At 46.0% G+C, this 20942-nt stretch overlaps 1 protein-coding gene across 4 annotated transcripts in view; it reads left to right on the plus strand.

Moving 5' to 3' along the window:
• The window catches only part of LOC139746552 (organic cation transporter protein-like), a 38665-nt gene extending 33781 nt beyond the window's left edge, over window positions 1-4884 (plus strand). For 2 of the 4 annotated variants that reach the window (XM_071657903.1, XM_071657906.1), the window contains one exon: window positions 385-4884. In XM_071657903.1, coding sequence (XP_071514004.1) covers window positions 385-472 — 88 coding nt within the window. In that variant the 3' untranslated portion in view covers window positions 473-4884. The remainder of the gene's footprint in view (window positions 1-384) is intronic. The other 2 variants (XM_071657904.1, XM_071657905.1) reach the window with 1 other exon arrangement.
• The last annotated feature ends 16058 nt before the right edge of the window (window positions 4885-20942 follow it).

Raw genomic sequence — 20942 nt, forward strand, 5'->3', positions numbered from 1 at the left:
CAGGTCAGATCCTCTGCTACAACCCTTGTACTAGGTCAGGTATACTGCTACTGCATTTTCTATTCACCATCGTTTTCTTTAACACTTGTGCACCGTCGTTTTCTTCGTTCATCCCCCATAATGATGAGCTGTCTTGGGTGACAGTTCGGAGCACAACCTCCAGCCTGATGGAGCATCTATTAATGGTTCACGACATGTCTCGTGCCTCACATCTATCGAACACGCCCTTCACCTCTCTATCGAACCCGTCTTTCACCCATCTATTGAGTGACATGTACATTAGCACCACACGGTACCTGGGTGACTGTGAATCAGGGACTGTGGTGTCACGTTTCAGCGGAGAGGAGATCATTAAAGTCACTTTTGCTTTCTCATTCACATTAGTAGAAGGAAGGAGGCGCGCCCGGATGACCAGACGGTGAGGGGTGCGACAGGCCACGACAACCCAGCCTTCGAGGTCACGCACATGTGAGGGGGGGCAGCTCCCCCGGCCGGCTGGAGGGGCCCGGCATGCCTGCTCCTCCACTGCCAGTGTCGTGCCAGGCCTGGGAGAGACAGACCTTCGTCAGGGAGGCTGACACATGCCCTCCATCCTGCCGTGATCGAAGGACGTAATCCCATCCTCCCAGCGACAACAAAGGATCGTAGTCCTTATAATCCTGTTTATAACACTGACTTCCCCCGCTATCGGCATTGTACTCCATACCGTACCTATACTAGGTAGAACAAAATAACATCATGGAGAACAGATGAACATTATAATATCATGAATTCGTTTGTTATATATATATATATATATATATATATATATATATATATATATATATATATATATATATATATATATATATATATATAATTAATCTATTTCTATAAAGCCGAATCTTTTATTCCATCATAAATGTGTTGGGCCATCTCCTGTGTGTGTTCGGAATTTTTTCTTAATATTTACTCACAAATGAGAGTCTGTGTTGTGTGAGTCAGCAGCGCTGCTCACACCCCCACTCCACACCTCATCACCAACAACCATCTTCAAGGGTTGACAACCACTTGTTATGCCATCACTAAACGGAGCCAACTGGGCACGAGTGATCTGGTCCTAGTTCCCCCAACATAACACGAATGTTACAACCCGCAACCTACAACATACAACTTGGTGACCTCACAACTCACAGACGATCGCTGGAGGCCTCACCAAGTCTGTGAGAGATTCGGGTCACCTCACACAACCTTATTATTATTTTCTGTACATGTTGTTGGCGACCATCCAGATACAACACTCCAGACTTGTAATATAACAATGCTCGGGTTACAGCTCCTACTGTATAAGCCATTTTTGAATGATAGTAGAAGGGTCATCGCTTATAATTCATCTGAGAATCAAAGCCTAACAGGAGAAACTTGGTACAAATATGGCACATCACAGTCATAAGGCGATGTTGACAGCCGTTCATTTTAAATTCCGGTGGCTGGTAATACTTCCTCTGCCAAATTATGGTAATGTGTACCAAGTTACTCGTATACGGCAAGTGAAATACAGGATCAATATACTCGGCATGTTCAATACGAGGAGACTCATGGGATTTTGACTCTGGTGAGGCAAATGTCATTCATTACTCGCCGGTTCGCTAGCAAAAATTGTCGTCAGGAATAGTTTGTCGAGCGGCGTGTGTCAGCCACAATGACAACTGCAGGGAAATACCAAGAAAATAAATATATATATATATATATATATATATATATATATATATATATATATATATATATATAAACTAGCGTTATATCGTCACAGCCAGCGACCGGAATGGTCTGCTGTGATTGGCTCTTGATGTAAACATTAGGCAGCCATATTGGCTCAGGAATGAGATTTCATTGGCCAAAAACCGGAGGGGGCGTGGCTTGTGCTCAGTCTTGCACATGTTGGATCACGCGGTACATTCTAGTGTTCACATTGTTGTAGAAAATATGTTGGTGATTAACTCTCGGATTATTGATATATGCAGAACGATAGTTAAGTGATTCATGAAAGATGATTTAACTGTTGAGAGGACAGATAAATGTGTAAGTGGTCAAGAATGACGAAGAAAGGTTCATAATAGATTTTCAACATGGCCAGCAAGGTATGCAAAATAGTATATTTTTCAAAACCAATCATATTGTAGGTGTACAAGGATGCCCTTCTGGGACGTATTATATTTTGATTTAATTCATTTCCAAATAGAGGAAAGTTTTGAAATTTGATGCATATGATTTTGCTTTTGTAATTATATACGCCACTATCAAGTGACGGAACGCCAGTCCATACGCGCGTATGTGGCTGATTGGTTGGGTAAGGTTTCAGAGCTGATGACGCATCGGGGTCAGTGGATGTATAATTTATAATCAATTTGAATGAAGATTAGCAGTGTCTGTGTGCCCGAAATGTCTCGTGTATTTCAAGAATTATGTGAACATCAACACATAGGACATTTAATTCACTTTATATGATGAAGTAAAAACGTGTGAGAAAGAAACATTGATAAAGAACAGACAGCTTGTAAGTCCTGAATATCCAGTGTAGCAAAGCTGTTTCCTGTGGGGCGGGGTGGCGTCGGGAATGGATGAAAGCAAGCAAGTATGAATATGTATAGGTGTATATGTTTATGTAGATGTATTTACATGTGTATATGTTAATATGCATTTATATTTACGTTTATGGGCGTGTATGTGTATATGTGTGTGTATGAGTGGATGGGTCTTCGTTTGTTTCCTGGTGCTACTTCGCTGACGTGGGAAGCGGCGATCCTAGCCTAAGCCAGGTACCCATTTCATGGACCACCTTCATTCCAACCACCTCTTCAAGATCCTTAATGAACAACTTCATCTTCACTACACAGTCCAGACAGATGGCCTCTGACCTGACCCTCTCGGACCTGCCTGACACATAAGCGTCACATGGAAGACCTTCACCATAGCCTCACTCTCACTAAACTACACCTTCACTACACCCTCTATCAGGACGCTTACGCAAACTGCACCTTCACTACACCCTCTGACTGGACGTATACGCAGACTACATCTTCACTACACCCTCTATCTGGACGCTTACGCAAACTACACCTTCACTACACCCTCTGACTGGACGCATACGCAGACTACATCTTCACTACACCCTCTGACTGGACGTATACGCAGACTACATCTTCACTACACCCTCTGACTGGACGTATACGCAGACTACATCTTCACTACACCCTCTGACTGGACGTATACGCAAACTACACCCTCTATCTGGACGCTTACGCAAACTACACCTTCACTACACTGTCTGACTGGACGTATACGCAGACTACATCTTCACTACACCCTCTGACTGGACATATACGCAGACCACATCTTCACTACACCCTCTGACTGGACGTATACGCAAACTACACCACTACACCCTCTATCTGGACGCTTACGCAAACTACACCTTCACTACACCTGTCTGGACTCATACGCAAGCTACACCTTCGCTACACCCTCTAACTGTGCGTATACGCAAACTACACCTTCACTACACCCTCTGACTGGACGTATACGCAGACTACATCTTTACTACACCCTCTGTGTGGACGCTTACGCAAACTACACCTTCACTACAACTGTCGGACTAATACGCAGACTACACCTTCGCTACACCCTCTAACTGTGCGTTTACGCAAACTACACCTTCACTACACCCTGTGACTGGAGATATACATAAAGTACACCTTTACTACACCCTATGACTGTAGACATACGCAAACTACACCTTCACTACGCCCTCTGACTGGACGTCTACGCAGACTACATCTTCACTACACCCTCTATCTGGACGCTTACGCAAACTACACCTTCACTACAACTGTCTGGATTAATACGCAGACTACACCTTCATTGCACCCTCTGACGACGTATACGCAGACTACACCACTACACCCTCTGACTGGGGACATATATAAAGTACACCTTTACTACACCCTCTGACTGCAGACATACGCAAACTACACCTTCACTACGCCCTCTAACTGGAAACAGATACGCATACAAAACCTTCACTACATTCAACTTCTTGACTGCCATTTTTTCTTGTTCGCCGTTTCCCGCATAAGCAAGGTAGCGCCAAGAACACAAAGTGCCTCATTCGCTCACATGCATCCTCTATCTGTTGTCATATGTACTCCACATTCCCATCCCATTACGTCTATTCTTGTCATATGTATATGGGATCCAGTACTAATACAGTTCGTCCTGCTACTTTATTACTCCTAACATCGAATTTATCTTCATCCTCTCTCTGCAGTACCTCTTCCCATTTTCTTTTGACAAGTGTACTTTATCCAAGGCCAGGAAAGATGACAGACTGCGGCTATTTTCATGATATCTGTTTTTTCATCATTTCTTGCTGCTTCTGCTTCATTCAGTAGACACTTCAGGTAGTCTAGATGAAAGTTCTCTTCTGTAGGTGGTGTACTGTAGTGAAGATATAACCAGCCAAGTTCTTTTGTAGAACTTGTCCCATACTTCCTTCCTTCCTTCCTGAACTCTTCTCATAATTCCTTCATCCTGTGTTCTTGTCTCCTGCTTAGCATAAACCCGTCATGCAGTTCTATGTTTTTCATGTATATAGTGCTTTTATCCCATGTTCTTTATGACAGAACTCAAGGTTATTATGTTCCATTCACACAACGTTGAATTCACAAACCTCTCGACCATCTAATTTATCTCCCTCTTCCACTATCAAAGTAACCATTTTATCTACCACCGCCACCACCATTACTATTTATCTACTCCATCTACTATATAGTTTATCTTTACTATTGATATCTACGCATAGGCAACATATCCGCTGTAGCAACTTACCTTTAAATGTACATCTTGGTTGTGACTTTTCATAACCTTACAGACGCTTTGTTTAATTAATCGAAAAACGAGAAGCAGATAGTTTGAAACCCAGCATGTTTAAAGTTGATGAAATGAGAGCCGAGGCCGGGTGTTATGTTGGTGGCTGTCTCCGAGTGCAGAAAAAGGCATCAAGGCCCAGAAAACTTAAGCTAGTCTTAAAAGAACCAAGAAGATCTATATTTAAATGTGTCAAGCAGACCACTCTGATATCCTTCAATCTGAAGAGCTGTGATTGGTCTGATGTATCAGGCAAGGACTGGGTGCAGTACCAACTGACATAACAGTATACTCACAAGTTCTCGTTGTTGGCCTCGTCCGGGAGTGGCTTGGTCAAGGTCAAGTTAGCCCAAGGCTTTACTACCGTTGCCAAGACCCACATCCCCTGCCATGAATTTCTCAAGAATGTCCAGCAGTATGGGCGAGTTAACCTTTATATGGGAAGAAGTATCGTGGAGTTGACCTTTAAAGTTAGGGAGAAGGAGTCATCTTGCCTCGCGCCAGATCCTCTACCAGACGATGAAGATGAGGATGAATATGAGGATTGTGTGGCCGATTTAAGCGAAAGTAGAGACCAAGATGTGGAGGTTGGGTTGTAGTAGGATCGTCCCCCACTGGAGCCCTTGAGGACATAGGTCAAACTGAATAAGCAGGTTTTAAGGAAGCAGTTCCCCATGGTATATTCAACTATGCTTCAATCCCAGGAAGGTGTTAAGCCTCTGGATATCCCCAGCGATGCGTCTGATAGACCCGGGATCGTGTTTGTTATGGAGCTGCAAGATCTTGAAGACATTAACATCTTGAGAGAGTTCTACAGTGAGGTTCGAGAAGAGGCGTGTGAGCCTCTCATGTCAGCAGTAGTGTTCTCGTGTTCTTGTTCTCTGCCTGTTCATTATCAGCTCAGTGTCCTCTGTGACAGTGACGATTACAAAGATATTATGTCCCGGGACATGGAACCAGAGGCGCCTGGCAAGGAGGGACAATGTGGCCTCCAGCAGCGGGAAGGGGTCGTTAATGTCCCAAGCTGTCACCATGGCATATGACAAGCTGGTCTGCCACTCTGGTGGCAAACTTATCATTATACACAAGGGCAACAAGTTCCCTGACGACGCCCTTGTAGACCTGCGTCGCGTCCTCAAGACCCACACCGTGGACTTCCTGGCCATCAACTCCGACCAGATTGTTCAGATGGACGAAGACACAGAACGACTTTTTATTCATGCAGGCGGGTTTAACTTGGTGGTAGAGAATCCAGAAATGTTGCGGGAAATATTGAGAATGGAAGCGGAAATTTCCCCAGCCGTTGGCTTTGAGTTGGAAATTCGATTTATCGCGGACCTCCCGGATAAGGAAGGTGGTGGGCCAGTGAAGCGGTCAGTAACCGAGAGGGACGGGAAAACAAGCATGGGTTAAGGTCATTTCCAACTGTTGTGGAGATGAGTCCTAGGTCACTCTCCCGTTCAATGGGGACCTTCGTTTGTCTGTGATAAGGAAGATAACGTATACCACTAGTAGCGGCGGAGAAATGGTATGTTCCAATACGATTCCTCTTCAGCGACATGTTGATGAAGGTACTAAAGCCGGGGACAACTTGCTTCGTAAAGTCGAAGACGAGAACACGAAGTACAGTTCAAGGGGCGAAGCGCCCTCACCGACCTAACGTTTCTTCAGATGGCTCAACACGGGTAATGTAATCGTCAATATCCTCAACTTTATTTGGCATTTGATCGCCTTCTTTCAGCCCCTGGACGGGTTCTCTATGAGTGTTTTTCACGGCCTTCCTGTCATAAGGGTTGGGGAAAGGCACACACAAGGCGACAGAGGGCCAATTCCAGCGAAGCCTCACACGTTCACACATCACCAGAAGTAGGTGAGGTATTTTGATCCTGACCACCAGCCGGTAGCATGTACTCGACATTCTACATTTATTGAAGAACATGAAGATGGAGAGAGTGAATCTTACAGCAGAGTAAGAGAGGAGAGGGAAGAAAGAATGTCACCTGGTGAGTAGGAAGATGTCTGGGGAGATCTAGATGAAATGTTTGCCGATGGTTTGAATAACGAGTTCCTGTCGAATTTTACGTTGCAGAAGGACACGTAGGGCCCCAGTGCTGGTCCTAGGGCGACGCCAAAGACACCCTCATTTTAAGAATTTTTGGAGAACTATGATGAAGAAGCAGAAGAGGAGGAGGAGGAAGAGACACGATGGCATGTGAGCTGCACCTCCAATGTTCGTCATTCTTTACCCACCTTCGAGATTGGCAGTTTGCCAAGTTCAGACTCTCCTGACCTCTCCATCCTGTGGGCACCTCTGCATCCATCATTAATGAGTCAGAAGGTAGTAAATAAACCAAGCGATGCGTCTGATAGACCCGGGATCGTGTTTGTTATGGAGCTGCAAGATCTTGAAGACATTAACATCTTGAGAGAGTTCTACAGTGAGGTTCGAGAAGAGGCGTTTGAGCCTCTCATGTCAGCAGTAGTGTTCTCGTGTTCTTGTTCTCTGCCTGTTCATTATCAGCTCAGTGTCCTCTGTGACAGTGACGATTACAAAGATATTATGTCCCGGGACATGGAACCAGAGGCGTCTGGAAGGAGGGACAATGTGGCCTCCAGCAGCGGGAAGGGGTCGTTAATGTCCCAAGCTGTCACCATGGCATATGACAAGCTGGTCTGCCACTCTGGTGGCAAACTTATCATTATACACAAGGGCAACAAGTTCCCTGACGACGCCCTTGTAGACCTGCGTCGCGTCCTCAAGACCCACACCGTGGACTTCCTGGCCATCAACTCCGACCAGATTGTTCAGATGGACGAAGATACACACAAGCTCTTTGTTGATTCAGGTGGTGTGAACCAAGCGGTAGAGGACAAGAGAACGTTGCTGGAGGTCATGAAGAAACAGACGGGAATATCGGCGCCCATGGCCTTCTCTGCGAAGGCCCAGATACTCCTGACGTCACAGTATACTTTGCATGACGTGGCCAAGTCACCTGGCGTCATGAATCTAGTCATCACTTCTGAAGGTCATGTGGGCGAGTTCGACTTGTCCACCATCCGCTTCTGGGGTAGGTATAAGGTCTTCGTCAGCATGTGTCCAGGACCCATCCCGGAGGTGGACAAACGCTTTGAAATATTCCTCAGGAGCAGGATGACCTACAGAACTATTATGGGGGAACACATATCATTACAAGATGCGTATTTCTGTTGCGTACCTGCGTCATTAACTTTGTGATCTGGATGGAGAACCATTTTGCCGTGAGGCTGGGGAGGTGGGACGTCCTTGGTGTTATGAAGACGGACTGGTTATTAAGTTGTATTGTTATTATTATTATGACTAATTCATTATACTTTGAAGCCATGATTTATGTATACATATTCATTACGTCACGGGGGTCAAGACTAGTTTCATTTGTATATTTGTGTCAGATGCAACCATTGCGTCGACTAGTGTGTGTGTGTATATGTGTTTGTGTGTGGGATATACTTCAGTTTAACAATGTGTGTTTTATTTCTTCTGAGATAATATAAATAGATTGTTACAATGGATACTTCAAATTTACATTGTTTCTAGTCACAATAACTTTTTTTTATTCCATTAGAATTTATGTATACTTAACCTAAATTAATGAGATAAAAACCAAATAACACCACATAAAAACACACACACACACACACACACACACACAGCTGTTTATCCAACCCTGGGAGTTTGGTCGATAAAAGTTGAAATAAGACTCCTGCCTGAAATAAACACAAGCAATACAAAAGAAGCCAATGTAGGTAGGTGAAGACACGTCCAGATATATGACAAGTCGTACATGTGCCGGCGGCAGAGATAGACAGTATCAGTAATCAAGGGAGATAAGGGCGTAGTGGCCAGCCAATCTTGGCTGCTGACAGATAGTCGTCCTAGGGGCTCGTAAAGTAGCTCTCTCTCTCTCTCTCTCTCTCTCTCTCTCTCTCTCTCTCTCTCTCTCTCTCTCTCACACACACACACACACACACACACACACACACCAGACGATGAATATATCCAGACATTCCCTGAGCCTTGAAGTGCAACGTGAATGAATACTGTCTTTGTGGTAATACAGGAAGGAATTATCTCGCTCGTACAACAGTCATGGGAGACCCCATACCTTACTCAAGAGTCGTATTGGCGTGCTCAAGGGTCGTATTGGCGTGCTCATGGGTCGTACTGGCGTGCTGAAGGGTCGCACTGGCGTGGTCAAAGGTCGTATTGGCGTGCTCAAGGGTCGTATTGGCGTGCTCAAGGGTCGTACTGGCGTGCTGAAGGGTCATATTGGCGTGCTGAAGGGTCGTACTGGTGTGCTCTAGGGTCGTACTTGCGTGGTCAAGGGTCGTATTGGCGTGCTCAAGGGTCGTATTGGCGTGCTCAAGGGTCGTACTGACGTGCTCAAGGGTCGTACTTGCGTGCTCAAGGGTCGTACTTGCGTGGTCAAGGGTCGTATTGGCGTGCTTAAGGGTCGCACTGGCGTGGTCAAGGGTCGTACTGGCGTGCTGAAGGTTCGTACTGGCATGCTCAAAGGTCGTACTGGCATGCTCAAGGGTCGTAATGGCGTGCTCAAGGGTCGTACTGGCGTGCTCGAGGGTCGTACTGGCGTGCTCGAGGGTCGTACTGGCGTGCTCAAGGGTCGTACTGGCGTGCTCAAAGGTCGTACTGGAATGCTCACTGGTCGTATTGGCGTGCTTAAGGATTGTACTGGCGTGCTCATGGGTCGTACTGGCATACTCAAAGGTCGTACTGGCTTGCTGAAGGGTCGTATTGGCGTGCTGAGGGGTCGTAGTGGCATGCTCAATGGTCGTACTGGCGTGGTCAAGGGTCGTACTGGTGTGCTCAAGGGTCGTATTGGCGTGCTCAAAGGTCGTACTGGCATGCTCAAGGGTCGTATTGGCGTGCTCAAGGGTCGTATTGGCGTGCTCATGGGTCGTACTGGCGTGCTGAAGGGTCGCACTGGCATGCTTAAAGGTCGTACTGGCGTGCTCAAGGGTCGTACTGGCGTGATCAAGGGTCGTACTGGAGTGCCTAAGGGTCTTACTGGCGTGCTCAAAGGTCGTACTGGAATGCTCAATGGTCGTATTGGCGTGCTCAAGGATCGTACTGGCGTGCTCATGGGTCGTACTGGCGTGCTGAAGGGTCGTATTGGCGTGCTGAAGAGTCGTAGTGGCATGCTCAAGGGTCGTACTGGCGTGCTCAAGGGTCGTACTGACATGCTCAAGGGTCGTACTGGCGTGCTCAAGGGTCGTACTGACATGCTCAAGGGTCGTACTGGCGTGCTCAAGGGTCGTACTGGCATGCTCAAAAGTCGTATTGGCGTGCTCAGGGGTCGTACTGGCGTGAACTTTCCTATTAAACCTTCCCATTTAAGTTTAATTATGTTAATTAATTCATGAGATTCATAATGTATCCAAGTGATATCAGTTTGACTCTGTACCACTGTGGTCAAACGCTGGACTATACCCAAAGCCATTGTTATATAGACATTCATTTACATCTCTTTATTTCTTCATATATATATATATATATATATATATATATATATATATATATATATATATATATATATATATATTTTTTTTTTTTTTTTTTTTTGTCGCTGTCTCCCGCGTTTGCGAGGTAGCGCAAGGAAACAGACGAAAGAAATGGCCCAACCCACCCCCATACACAATGTATATACATACACGTCCACACACGCAAATATACATACCTATACATCTCAATGTACACATATATATACACACACAGACACATACATATATACCCATGCACACAATTCACAATGTCTGCCTTTATTCATTCCTATCGCCACCTCGCCACACATGGAATGCCATCCCCCTCCCCCCTCATGTGTGCGAGGTAGCACTAGGAAAAGACAACAAAGGCCCCATTCGTTCACACTCAGTCTCTAGCTGTCATGCAATAATGCCCGAAACCACAGCTCCCTTTCCACATCCAGGCCCCACACAACTTTCCATGGTTTACCCCAGACGCTTCACATGCCCTGATTCAATCCACTGACAGCACGTCAACCCCGGTATACCACATCGATCCAATTCACTCTATTCCTTGCCTTCCTTTCACTCTCCTGCATGTTCAGGCCCCGATCACACAAAATCTTTTTCACTCCATCTTTCCACCTCCAATTTGGTCTCCCACTTCTCCTCGTTCCCTCCACCTCCGACACATATATCCTCTTGGTCAATCTTTCCTCACTCATTCTCTCCATGTGCCCAAACCATTTCAAAACACCCTCTTCTGCTCTCTCAACCACGCTCTTTTTATTTCCACACATCTCTCTTACCCTTACATTACTTACTCGATCAAACCACCTCACACCACACATTGTCCTCAAACATCTCATTTCCAGCACATCCATCCTCCTGCGCACAACTCTATCCATAGCTCACGCCTCGCAACCATACAGCATTGTTGGAACCACTACTCCTTCAAACATAGCCATTTTTGCTTTCCGAGATAATGTTCTCGACTTCCACACATTCTTCAAGGCTCCCAGGATTTTCGCCCCCTCCCCCACCCTATGATTCACTTCCGCTTCCATGGCTCCATCAGCTGCCAGATCCACTCCCAGATATCTAAAACACTTTACTTCCTCTAGTTTTTCTCCATTCAAACTTACCTCCCAATTGACTTGACCCTCAACCCTACTGTATCTAATAACCTTGCTCTTATTCACATTTACTCTTAACTTTCTTCTTTCACACACTTTACCAAACTCAGTCACCAGCTTCTGCAGTTTCTCACATGAATCAGCCACCAGCGCTGTGTCATCAGCGAACAACTGACTCACTTCCCAAGCTCTCTCATCCACAACAGACTTCATACTTGCCCCTCTTTCCAAAACTCTTGCATTCACCTCCCTAACAACCCCATCCATAAACAAATTAAGCAACCATGGAGACATCACACACCCCTGCCGCAAACCTACATTCACTGAGAACCAATCACTTTCCTCTCTTCCTACACGTACACATGCCTTACATCCTCGATAAAAACTTTTCACTGCTTCTAACAACTTGCCTCCCACACCATATATTCTTAATACCTTCCACAGAGCATCTCTATCAACTCTATCATATGCCTTCTCCAGATCCATAAATGCTACATACAAATCCATTTGCTTTTCTAAGTATTTCTCACATACATTCTTCAAAGCAAACACCTGATCCACACATCCTCTACCACTTCTGAAACCACACTGCTCTTCCCCAATCTGATGCTCTGTACATGCCTTCACCCTCTCAATCAATACCCTCCCATATAATTTACCAGGAATACTCAACAAACTTATACCTCTGTAATTTGAGCATATATATATATATATATATATATATATATATATATATATATATATATATATATATATATATATATATATATATATTTATATATATATATATATATATAACGTTATTTTTTCTGATCGTTTACTTGTTTCTTCGTGTATTAGTGTTGTAGATAATTATTTATCCTGATTTTCGTGGTGGTGCGTTGGGGCGGTGGAGGCACCCCCCCTCCCCGTGCTGGGTACATGTGCACCCGTGGTGCCTCCCACAACGTGTGCACCCGGGGTGCCTCCCACAATGTGTGCACCCGTGGTGCCTCCCCATAACGTGTGCACCCGGGGTGCCTCCCACAATGTGTGCACCCGTGGTGCCTCCCACAACGTGTGCACACGGGGTGCCTCCCACAACGTGTGCACCCGTGGTGCCTCCCACAACGTGTGCACACGGGGTGCCTCCCACAACATGTGCACACGGGGTGCCTCCCACAACATGTGCACACGGGGTGCCTCCCACAACGTGTGCACCCGTGGTGCCTCCCACAACGTGTGCACACGGGGTGCCTCCCACAACATGTGCACACGGGGTGCCTCCCACAACATGTGCACCCGTGGTGCCTCCCACAACATGTGCACCCGTGGTGCCTCCCACAACATGTGCACCCGTGGTGCCTCCCACAACATGTGCACACGGGGTGCCTCCCACAACATGTGCACCCATGGTGCCTCCCACAACATGTGCACACGGGGTGCCTCCCCACAACGTGTGCACCCGGGGTGCCTCCCCACAACGTGTGCACCCGTGGTGCCTCCCCACAACGTGTGCACACGGGGTGCCTCCCACAACGTGTGCACCCGGGATGCCTCCCACAACGTGTGCACACGGGGTGCCTCCCACAACGTGTGCACACGGGGTGCCTCCCACAACGTGTGCACACGGGGTGCCTCCCCACAACGTGTGCACCCGTGGTGCCTCCCACAACGTGTGCACACGGGGTGCCTCCCACAACGTGTGCACCCGGGGTGCCTCCCACAACGTGTGCACACGGGGTGCCTCCCACAACGTGTGCACACGGGGTGCCTCCCACAACATGTGCACCCGTGGTGCCTCCCACAACATGTGCACACGGGGTGCCTCCCACAACATGTGCACCCATGGTGCCTCCCACAACATGTGCACACGGGGTGCCTCCCCACAACGTGTGCACCCGGGGTGCCTCCCCACAACGTGTGCACCCGTGGTGCCTCCCACAACGTGTGCACACGGGGTGCCTCCCACAACGTGTGCACCCGGGGTGCCTCCCCACAACATGTGCACCCGGGGTGCCTCCCACAACGTGTGCACACGGGGTGCCTCCCACAACGTGTGCACACGGGGTGCCTCCCACAACGTGTGCACACGGGGTGCCTCCCACAACGTGTGCACACGGGGTGCCTCCCACAATGTGTGCACACGGGGTGCCTCCCACAACGTGTGCACACGGGGTGCCTCCCACAACGTGTGCACACGGGGTGCCTCCCACAATGTGTGCACACGGGGTGCCTCCCACAACGTGTGCACACGGGGTGCCTCCCACAACGTGTGCACCCGGGGTGCCTCCCACAACGTGTGCACACGGGGTGCCTCCCACAACGTGTGCACACGGGGGGGGGAGGGGGGGTGGTTGTGGGCTGCGGGAACACAACCAGAATGTGTTGTATGCCAGGGTCTCTGACCCCAACCTTGGCGCTCAACCTCATGTTGTGTAAACAGAGCAACAGAAGCCATGATAGTAGACAACAACAGAGCAACAGAAGCCATGATAGTAGACAACAACAGAAACCATGATAGAAGACAACAACAGAGCAACAGAAACCATGATAGTAGACAACAACAGAAACCATGATAATAGACAACAACAGAGCAACAGAAACCATGATAGTAGACAACAACAGAAACCATAATAATAGACAACAACAGAGCAACAGAAGCCATGATAGTAGACAACAACAGAGCAACAGAAGCCATGATAGTAGACAACAACAGAAACCATGATAGAAGACAACAACAGAGCAACAGAAACCATGATAGTAGACAACAACAGAAACCATGATAATAGACAACAACAGAGCAACAGAAACCATGATAGTAGACAACAACAGAAACCATAATAATAGACAACAACAGAGCAACAGAAGCCATGATAGTAGACAACAACAGAGCAACAGAAGCCATGATAGTAGACAACAACAGAAACCATGATAGAAGACAACAACAGAGCAACAGAAACCATGATAGTAGACAACAACAGAAACCATGATAATAGACAACAACAGAGCAACAGAAACCATGATAGTAGACAACAACAGAAACCATGATAGAAGACAACAACAGAGCAACAGAAACCATGATAGTAGACAACAACAGAAACCATGATAATAGACAACAACAGAGCAACAGAAACCATGATAGTAGACAACAACAGAAACCATGATAGAAGACAACAACAGAGCAACAGAAACCATGATAGTAGACAACAACAGAAACCATGATAGAAGACAACAACAGAGCAACAGAAACCATGATAGTAGACAACAACAGAAACCATGATAATAGACAACAACAGAGCAACAGAAACCATGATAGTAGACAACAACAGAAACCATGATAGAAGACAACAACAGAGCAACAGAAACCATGATAGTAGACAACAACAGAAACCATGATAATAGACAACAACAGAGCAACAGAAACCATGATAGTAGACAACAACAGAAACCATGATAGAAGACAACAACAGAGCAACAGAAACCATGATAGTAGACAACAACAGAAACCATGATAGAAGACAACAACAGAGCAACAGAAACCATGATAGTAGACAACAACAGAAACCATAATAATAGACAACAACAGAGCAACAGAAACTATGACAGTAGAGAACAACAGAGCAGCAGAAACCATGATAGCAGACAACAGCAACAGAAACCTTGATAGAGAACAACAGAGCAACAAAAATCATGATAGTATAAAATACAGAGCAGCAGAAACCATGATAGTAGACAACAACAGAGCATCAGAAACCTTGATATTAAAGAATAACAGACCAACAGAGACCATGATAGTAGACAACAACAGATACAGAAACCATGATAGTAAACAAAGGAGCAACAGAAACCATTAAAGTAGATATCAACAGAGCTACAGAAACCATGGTAGTACACAACAACAGAGCAACAGAAACCATGATTGTAGACAACAACAGAGCAACAGAAACCATGATGATAGGCAACGACAGAGCAACAGAAACCATGATAGTAGACAACAACAGAGCAACAGAAACCATGATAGTAGACAACAACAGAGCAACAGAAACCATGATAGTAGACAACAACAGAGCAACAGAAACCATGATAGTAGACAACAACAGAGCAACAGAAACCATGATAGTAGACAACAGCAGAGCAACAGAAACCATGATAATAGACAACAGATCAACAGAAACCATGATAGTAGACACCAGCAGAGCAACAGAAACCATGATAGTAGACAACAACAGAGCAACAGAAACCATGAGAGTAGACAACAACAGAGCAACAGAAACCATGAGAGTAGACAACAACAGAGCAACAGAAACCATGATAGTAGACAACAACAGAGCAACAGAAACCATGAGAGTAGACAACAACAGAGCAACAGAAACCATGATAGTAGACAACAGCAGAGCAACAGAAACCATGATAATAGACAACAGATGAACAGAAACCATGATAGTAGACACCAGCAGAGAAACAGAAACCATGATAGTAGACAGCAACAGAGCAACAGAAACCATGATAGTAGGCAACAACAGAGAAACAGAAACCATGATAGTAGACAACAACAGAGCAACAGAAACCATGATAGTAGACAACAACAGAGCAACAGAAATCATGATAGTAGACAACAACAGAGCAACAGAAACCATGATAGTAGGCAACAACAGAGAAACAGAAACCATGATAGTAGACAACAACAGAGCAACAGAAACCATGATAGTAGACAGCAACAGAGCAACAGAAACCATGATAGTAGACAGCAACAGAGCAACAGAAACCATGATAGTAGACAGCAACAGAGCAACAGAAACCATGATAGTAGACAGCAACAGAGCAACAGAAACCATGATAGTAGACAGCAACAGAGACCATGTCATGGTTTTCCCCCGTACAACAGGAGGAGCAGTGTTTATGCTTGGCCTGGCTCACCTCTGATTCTTCTTGTTATTTTCGTGTACACTGACCCACACCTTCGCTCGTTTTCTTTAAGAAAGAAAATAAAACGTAGGGAGGAAATACGTAAACGCTTTCGCATATTTGTTCTGTGGTGCGCGGGCGCGCCATCCTACCCCCCCCCCCCCCCCCCCCTCCCGTCCTTTTCCGCTTCCGTGCGCGTGCGCGATCCAGTCACTGCCGCGCCTCCGCCAGTGGCCAGGCGGCTTGTTTCACCACGCCCTCTGTGGCTGATCAACGAAATGACGTTAACGTAATTATGTTTTGATTACATTCTCTCTCTCTCTCTCTCTCTCTCTCTCTCTCTCTCTCTCTCTCTCTAACTTGCGGGGGGGGGGGGAGGCCCCCTATAGGGAGGGGGAACCCCCCCAAACCCCCTTTAGGGCCTAATAGGGGTGCCCACAATGAGCCTAAGTTAACGACCCCAACTGGTGGTTGAGCAGACTTAGTAATATTGAACACGATATTCAGTGGTGAATATCTGTCACGTGTGTCTGTGATGACCTTAGATATTTGTGGCCGGGTTATAAAGTGTGTCCTTGCTTAACCACAGTGGTAGAGTCACTAGGCAGTGGTGAGGGGGGAGGGTATGAAGTGTGTCCTAACTTAACCACAGTGGTAGAGTCACTAGGCAGTGGGGTGGGAGGGGGGAGGGTATGAAGTGTGTCCTAACTTAACTACAGTGGTAGAGTCACTACGCAGTGGGGTGGGAGGGGGGAGGGTATGAAGTGTGTCCTAACTTAACTACAGTGATAGAGGCACGAGGCAGTGGTGAGGGTATGAAGTGTGTCCTAACTTAACTACAGTGATAGAGGCACGAGGCAGTGGTGAGGGTATGAAGAGTGTCCTAACTTAACTACAGTGGTAGAGTCACGAGGCAGTGGTGAGGGGGGAGGGTATGAAGTGTGTCCTAACTTAACTACAGTGGTAGAGTCACGAGGCAGTGGGGGGATGAAGTGTGTCCTAACTTAACCACAGTGGTAGAGTCACTAGGCAGTGGGTGGGAGGGAAGGGTATGAAGTGTGTCCTAACTTAACTACAGTGGTAGAGTCACGAGGCAGTGGTGAGGGGGGAGGGTATGAAGTGTGTCCTAACTTAACTACAGTGGTAGAGTCACGAGGCAGTGGGGGGATGAAGTGTGTCCTAACTTAACCACAGTGGTAGAGTCACTAGGCAGTGGGTGGGAGGGAAGGGTATGAAGTGTGTCCTAACTTAACTACAGTGGTAGAGTCACGAGGCAGTGGTGAGGGGGATGAAGTGTGTCCTAACTTAACTACAGTGGTAGAGTCACTAGGCAGTGGTGAGGGGGAGGGTATGAAGTGTGTCCTAACTTAACTACAGTGGTAGAGTCACGAAGCAGTGGGGAGTGAGGGGAAGGGTATGAAGTGTGTCCTAACCTAACTACAGTGGTAGAGTCACTAGGCAGTGGGCTACACACAGTGGCCACTGGCTGGTCACTGTGGCAGGTGTGGTCACGTGTCTCTCGTACATCCTGGTGACTCAACCTTACCAACAAAGAACCAACTCGCACTACGTTTTCTACCCCATTATTATTATTATATATATACTTTACGTAAACCGTTTTCCTTGAAAGTGGTTGGCGTGTTTAACGAGAGGCAGTGTAGCGGAGATTGGCCCTTCGTTAAGCATTGTTCTCGTTGATGACTGCTGCTGCGTTGACCTACACTCGTGACGTCATCATCATTCACACACCGTGTTGTTAATAATGATTATAATAACAATGATAATAATAATAGTGATAATGATAATGATAATTACAATACTACTACTACTAATGATGATAACAATAAGAATAATAGTTATAATGATGCTAGTAATAGTAATAATAATAATAATAATTATGGTAATTACAATACTACTACTACTAATGATGATAACAATAAGAATAATAGTTATAATGATGCTAGTAATAGTAATAATAATAATAATAATTATGGTAATTACAATACTACTACTACTAATGATGATAACAATAAGAATAATAGTTATAATGATGCTAGTAATAGTAATAATAATAATAATAATTATTATGATTAATCGGTTTCATTTTTTCTCTTTACCTTCATGTGGACAATGACATGTTCACCAAATGGCGTCGTAGCTTCGTCTCTTCGTTGTATATCAACTGACTGTTATATTTCTCTCTTGTGTCTCCCCTGATGATGTGATTATGACATGAAAGTGCACTTGGCAATGTTATATTTCTCTCTTGTGTCTCCCCTGATGATGTGATTATGACATGAAAGTGCACTTGGCAATGTTATATTTCTCTCTTGTGTCTCCCCTGATGATGTGATTATGACATGAAAGTGCACTTGGCAATGTTATATTTCTCTCTTGTGTCTCCCCTGATGATGTGATTATGACATGAAAGTGTACTTGGCAATGTTATATTTCTCTCTTGTGTCTCCCCTGATGATGTGATTATGACATGAAAGTGTACTTGGCAATGTTATATTTCTCTCTTGTGTCTCCCCTGATGATGTGATTATGACATGAAAGTGCACTTGGCAATGTTATATTTCTCTCTTGTGTCTCCCCTGATGATGTGATTTTGACATGAAAGTGCACTTGGCAATGTTATATTTCTCTCTTGTGTCTCCCCTGATGATGTGATTATGACATGAAAGTGCACTTGGCAATGTTATATTTCTCTCTTGTGTCTCCCCTGATGATGTGATTATGACACGAAAGTGCACTTGGCAATGTTATATTTCTCTCTTGTGTCTCCCCTGATGATGTGATTATGACATGAAAGTGCACTTGGCAATGTTATATTTCTCTCTTGTGTCTCCCCTGATGATGTGATTTTGACATGAAAGTGCACTTGGCAATGTTATATTTCTCTCTTGTGTCTCCCCTGATGATGTGATTATGACATGAAAGTGTACTTGGCAATGTTATATTTCTCTCTTGTGTCTCCCCTGATGATGTGATTATGACATGAAAGTGCACTTGGCAATGTTATATTTCTCTCTTGTGTCTCCCCTGATGATGTGATTATGACATGAAAGTGCACTTGGCAATGTTATATTTCTCTCTTGTGTCTCCCCTGATGATGTGATTATGACATGAAAGTGTACTTGGCAATGTTATATTTCTCTCTTGTGTCTCCCCTGATGATGTGATTATGACATGAAAGTGTACTTGGCAATGTTATATTTCTCTCTTGTGTCTCCCCTGATGATGTGATTATGACATGAAAGTGCACTTGGCAACTTTTCGTGTTTCATTTTACCCGTGGACTCATAGGAATATATATATATATATATATATATATATATATATATATATATATATATATATATATATATATATATATATATATATATATATATGCTTCGTGTCTGGACGAATCATTCATATTGACTTGCTCAGTGGAGTATCCTGGTGACACACAGACACACACACACACAGACACACACACAGACACACACACACACACACACACACACACACACCACAGTTGACCTTGATGGTGACCAGGATGACCCGGGCATGACTCAGTGGTGACCCCCCCCCCCCCATGGGCTCCCCCTCTACTGCTGTTGTATGTATAACACACGTTCAGCACGACGGTACGACCTGGAGCACGACGGTACGACCACTGAGGACGACTGCACGGCGGTATGGCCCTAGCGCCTGAAGGTGAGGTCAAAGGTCAGGCCATCATACCTAGTGGTCGTGCTAAAGGGTCGTATGGTCGTTATGAGGGAGAGCAAGTAGCGTATAGCTAGGCTCCCTTGTTCATGGGGAGGATCTGGAGTGTTTGAGTGAAGGGGAGAGAATGTAGTCTCCCCTGGTGAGTGGGAGGGAAGTTAGGCTCCGATTGTGAAGGGTGGGGAGAAACTAGGCTCCTCTGGTGAAGGGTAGGGAGAAGGTAGGCTCCCTGAAGAGGGGGAGAGAAGGTAGGCTCCCCTGATGAAGAGTGGAGAGAAGGCAGGCCCCCCTGGTGAAGGGTAGGGAGAAGCTAGGCTCCCCTGGTGAATGGTAGGGAGAAGGTAGGCTCCCCTGGTGAAGGGTAGGGAGAAGGTAGGCTCCCCTGGTGAATGGTAGGGAGAAGGTAGGCTCCCCTGGTGAAGGGTAGGGAGAAGGTAGGCTCCCCTGGTGAAGGGTAGGGAGAAGGTAGGCTCCCCTGGTGAAGGGTGGGGAGAAGGTAGGCTCCCCTGGTGAAGGGTAGGAAGAAGATAGGCTCCCCTGGTGAAGGGTAGGGAGAAGGTAGGCTCCCCTGGTGAAGGGTGAGGAGAAGGTAGGCTCCCCTGGTGAAGGGTAGGGAGAAGGTAGGCTTCCCTGGTGAAGGGTAGGGAGAAGGTAGGCTCCCCTGGTGAAGGGTAGGGAGAAGGTAGGCTTCCCTGGTGAAGGGTAGGGAGAAGGTAGGCTCCCTTGGTGAAGGGTAGGGAGAAGGTAGGCTCCCCTGGTGAAGGGCAGGGAGAAGCTAGG

The sequence above is a fragment of the Panulirus ornatus genome, chromosome 65, assembly GCF_036320965.1.
Source record: "Panulirus ornatus isolate Po-2019 chromosome 65, ASM3632096v1, whole genome shotgun sequence".
Lineage (NCBI taxonomy): Eukaryota > Metazoa > Arthropoda > Malacostraca > Decapoda > Palinuridae > Panulirus > Panulirus ornatus.